At 36.7% G+C, this 5,158-nt stretch overlaps 2 protein-coding genes across 3 annotated transcripts in view; both read right to left on the reverse strand.

Moving 5' to 3' along the window:
• Positions 1–5,158, reverse strand: part of LOC130221899 (NACHT, LRR and PYD domains-containing protein 3-like) — an 80,653-nt gene that overhangs the window by 14,165 nt on the left and 61,330 nt on the right. The window lies entirely within an intron of this gene.
• LOC130222669 (ribonuclease inhibitor-like) overlaps positions 1–5,158 on the reverse strand; it is a 9,275-nt gene that overhangs the window by 3,189 nt on the left and 928 nt on the right. Inside the window, exons 2-4 of the mRNA XM_056455198.1 lie at positions 2,795–2,968; positions 2,080–2,253; positions 247–420 (exon numbers count right to left, since the gene is read on the reverse strand). Of these exons, the coding sequence (XP_056311173.1) occupies positions 247–420; positions 2,080–2,253; positions 2,795–2,968 (522 nt within the window). The remainder of the gene's footprint in view (positions 1–246; positions 421–2,079; positions 2,254–2,794; positions 2,969–5,158) is intronic.

Raw genomic sequence — 5,158 nt, forward strand, 5'->3', positions numbered from 1 at the left:
AAACTGTACAGTGTGTCCCGCTTAATGTCACAACTGAGCCAATACACTCCAACATTTACAGAGGAGATTCATTTCACACTCAATGATTTGCTCTTCATAGACATGACTGGAATACTCTACAAGCTGTATCTTCTGTCTGTCCTCACCCCATAACCCTCACAGAAACTGAAGATCAGAAAAGAGCTTTCTAGTGTCTTTTTAAAGCCCTTCAGTGGAAAAGCACAAGGCCAGTGATGCTCCACATACTTGAGTTTGTCCAGTGTGTAGTTTGGATCCTCCAGTTGTTCAGAGAGCAGCTTGACTCCTGAATCTCCTGGATGATTGTAGCTCAGATCCAGCTCTCTCAGGTGTGAGGGGTTTGAAGTCAGAGCTGAAGACAGAAAACCACAGCCTTCCTCTGTCACCATACAGCCAGACAATCTACAAACACAGCAATAGTCCACATCACACAGTTGGACAATCACACATCTCTTTGTGTTGTGAAGATGCTGACTGCTGTTTCTGCTCATGTCAACAGCAGTGATCAACACACACACACACACACACACATCCTGATCAGCTCTCCTTATTGATCAAGCCCCAAGATAAATCCAGCTGAGCAGTGTTCATCTAGTGTCAGAGATAACACACACCTTTTAGAGTGTTGATGTGTGCTAAAATCATCAATGGAAATAAGTGATCGTCTTCTTTACACTCTTTTACACTCTTTACTCTTCTTTACACTCTTTTACACTCTTTACTCTTCTTTACACTCTTTTGAGCTGTTAATTGTGCAATATTTTCAATTATGTATCCTCTTAATGTGATTTGAGTTGATTATAAAAGATTTTAAGTGTGTTTTGTAGATGATCGACAGCTAGATGCATGATTACAGCTGGTTGTATGACTGTAAGACATGTACTCAAATGTTACAGAGGTCTGAAATGTCTAATCAGGTGTAGGGCTGGGTGATGTCAGACAATATTTATTAATAATGGCCTTTAATAATATCTTGATAACTTCAGTATATGATCTCTCCCCAATAATGTTGATTATCTAATCTAATCTAACCTTATCTAATCAAACACACATGGCCCAGCCCTAATCAGGTCTCGATACTCCCTAAATTTGCAGATATCAGACATACATTATATTATATTACTTTCACTGCTTTCTAACCAGTGCAAATGCTAACTCTTATGTTTAGGATGGAACATGCTAGCAGTTAACGTCAGCTAGCTCTCAGCTAACCATCACCTTCATTAGTTTAGCTTTAGCAGCCAGGAGTATTAGGAAATAGAGCGGTGTCCCACAGTGACTGATGCGCACTTGAACAGGGCACTCATATGGAGGAGGAGCAATATGACGCAGCCGCAGACAAGCGTATCACACGAGAGTGTCAATATCCATTCTAGACTCACAGTGGATTTAACAGTGATGTTTCCAGACAAACACACTCAACCAATGGCTATTGCTGGACCAAGTTCATGTCTGAATATTAGCGAGTCCTAGACTACAGAAAGAAACGTCTTGAGTCCGCACTCGAGTACTACAGCCCTGACAGTCACAAACTTCAGCTTGTAGATCAAACTTTATTGTATAAAGAGCAATAGAAAATGACCTGATCTTCATTTGTATATTATATTGTGGACGATGATGTAAATAAACTGAAACAAACACAAACCCACTCTCTTAATGTCTCTTTCACCAGCCTGACAGTCACATTCACACTGATGGACCATCAGGGGACTTTTATTCTGTCAGGTGAGAAACAGCTCAATATTCATGACCCCAAAATAAAAGATGAATAAATAATTGAATTCAGATGATCTTTAAAATAAAGGGATTCCTTTAACTCTTAATCATATTTGGGTATATTGGAAAAAGAGAAGCTCTGAAAGAGCAACATTTTGTAATATACTAACTAATGTTTTTAAATATATTTACAGATAAACATACATTAGTATAGTTACGATTGAAATCACATCCCTGTTAATGTTTTGTTTCTTCTTCTGCCAATCCACTGAAAGAGGCTCCACATTTGGTAACCCAATATGAAACCATCTTGTTGTAGTCGCTGTAGAGTGGAGAATCATTTACCTCAGTGTCTCCAGTTTACAGTGTTGACTCTTCAGTCCATCAGAGAGAAGCTTCACTCCTGAATCCTGCAGGTCATTGTTACTCAGCTCCAGCTCTCTCAGGACACAGTTTGAGGATTGTAGAGCTGAAGACAAACTCTCACAGCACTGAACAGGGAGATTACACGTGACCAATCTGAGAAAGAAGAGCACAGATTACATTAACAGTGTGATTTTAGTCATTCATCTGATGTAAAAACAAACTATGAGGTTAATGATATGACCACACTATTGGAATCTGTGTCAATTAGAATTATTACAGACAACTGTTATTAAATAAAACTGAATATTTAATGTCATCTAATATATTCTTGAACATTTTGAAATGTAAGAAAACTGATCAATTTCAGTTTAGATAAGAGGGCCACGAGACTTTATATATTGATGAACCTGCAAAATGCAAATGATCAGAGCCTGTCAAACCTGCTCCAATAAACCAATTCAAAGATAAACTATAAATATAATCATTAAAAATATAAAATATCAATAAAGATTTTAGAGCTAATTAATTAAAATAATCTTTAAAATTCACTGATTTCCTGAACTGTTTAAGAAAAAGAGCAACTTTCCTTTAAAAAGCAGCATTTTGCAGTTTCTCCACTGATGCTCTTAAATATATCTGGACATTTCCATCTAAATCAAAACACTGTTGAGTTGTAGAGTGGAGAATCATTTACCTCAGTGTCTCCAGTTTACAGTGTTGACTCTTCAGTCCATCAGAGAGAAGCTTCACTCCTGAATCCTGCAGGTCATTGTTACTCAGCTCCAGCTCTCTCAGGACACAGTTTGAGGATTGTAGAGCTGAAGACAAACTCTCACAGCACTGAACAGTGAGATCACACCACTGTAGCCTGTGTAGAGGACAGTAAAGACACTGTATTATTGTGTGTGAGTGTGCATGTAATTATTGATGTCCCCATGAGCAGTGATTTCTCCTCATAGGGAGAAGGAAAAGACTCTTTTCAGAATTGCTTTAATGGTCACATGGAGGAAGATCAAACATTTGTATTTCATTATTACATAAACTTATTAAAGAGAAGATCTCTGGACCGAAATGAGTAGGGCCAGACAGATTTATTGATTTATTTATTTGCTATTTCTGAGCAGAATTTTGTAAAAATGTGCAGATTTATGCAGAATGATTTGAAAGAGTAACAATCGTACCAAAAAACTTATTATATAAAAAAAAAATACCTTTAAACTGTTATTTAATGTTTACAATGCAAATCCATTTAGATCCTCATATTTGTTATACAAAGCAAGACTCTCATATAATATTAACAGACAGAAAATATGACTTTACAAACTGTATTGTAAATAAATCCCATGATCATCTTCATATTAGTCAACAATATTACTGAAAATAGTACAAAAAACTGACTAAATATAACTTTACACACATTTACACTAGTAAATAAAGAGACTCAGTGATAAATATCTGCAGAAACACAGCTCATTTAGAGATGCCCCAAAAATACCAAAGAACACGAATCAATGATCATTTCAGCAGAAATGACACTTAAGAGCAATATTATATCTGCTATAAACAGGGTTTCCTCATATCTGACTTTACACCTGAAGTATGAAATATTGACAATAAATAAACAGAAATAAAGTAGATCACAGCATATGCTCATTACCTCATCACACTTTGTTGCACAATGTAAAAGTCACTTGTAGCAGCATTTATTTGATGGAAATGTTTTTATTTTACCTCAGTGTCTCCAGTTTACAGTGTTGACTCTTCAGTCCATCAGAGAGAAGCTTCACTCCTGAATCCTGCAGGTCATTGTTACTCAGCTCCAGCTCTCTCAGGACACAGTTTGAGGATTGTAGAGCTGAAGACAAACTCTCACAGCACTGAACAGGGAGATTACAGCTCTGTAGCCTGTGTAGAGGACAAAGAACAACAAAATCAGCAGTAAGAAATGAGCACTGTTGAGTGTTCATGAGTCCAGTCTACACTGATTAAAGTAACACTGAAAATAAACTATATATATATATATATATATACTGCTCAAAAAATAAAGGGAACACTAAAATAACACATCCTAGATCTGAATGAATGAAATATTCTTATTAAATACTTTGTTCTTCACACAGTTGAATGTGCTGACAACAAAATCACACAGACATGATCACTGGAAATCAAATGTATTAACCCATGGAGGTCTGGATTTGGAGTCAGACTCAAAACTGTAGTGAATTGCAGGCTTTGCTGACACACTCCAGACACATGAGGTCCAGCATTAACATTAGGAGGAACCCAGCACAAACCACACCGTATATACAAGGGGTTTGAGGATGTCATCTCAGTACCTAATGGCAGTCAGGCTACCTCATGGTGTTGTACCATGGTGTTGGGCTGTAACCCCCACCAGTGAACATTGGGCCCTCATATAACCCTCATTCCTCAGAACAAGTCTATTTATTTCATTTAAACATATCTTCTTTTTATTTATTTATTGCTTTAAACTACATTAAACTAAAGTAAACCTGTATTTCCCCATTCATATGACTTAATGAATTATTGAACAGATTATTAATAACTAATCAAAGAGCATTTTACTGAGCTCAGTGTAAAGTTTAGTGTTTAGGCCTACAGTAAATGTAATATTAGAGGCATGTCTGCAGCGAGACGGCAATACTGTGTCTAAAACTACACTATTTCTCTGATCAGAAAACTAACACAATTATCCAAGAGCAACACTGTGTTAGATTTGAGCAAACACACATCAACAAATGTCCTATTTAGCTGGAGGAGCACAGGGATTTACAGGGATTTGAGTTATTTTCCAGGATAAAATGTAAAGCAAATGAAGTAGATTATTAAATAAGTACAAATGTTGTTTGTGTCAGTTAAAAGTCAAGAAAAGTTTGTTAAATACGTTTAGAAATGATGAAATGAATGAGCAAATAAGGAAACAGAACACTGCCGCGTCCCCATGCAGTAATATGGTGTATCAGCGATCTCACAGGGGGACGATATGGCCAGCTAAAGATTCTCTGTTAAAGCAGGGCAGTGATTCACTAAACTGATC

This window comes from Danio aesculapii, chromosome 4 (genome assembly GCF_903798145.1).
Source record: "Danio aesculapii chromosome 4, fDanAes4.1, whole genome shotgun sequence".
Lineage (NCBI taxonomy): Eukaryota > Metazoa > Chordata > Actinopteri > Cypriniformes > Danionidae > Danio > Danio aesculapii.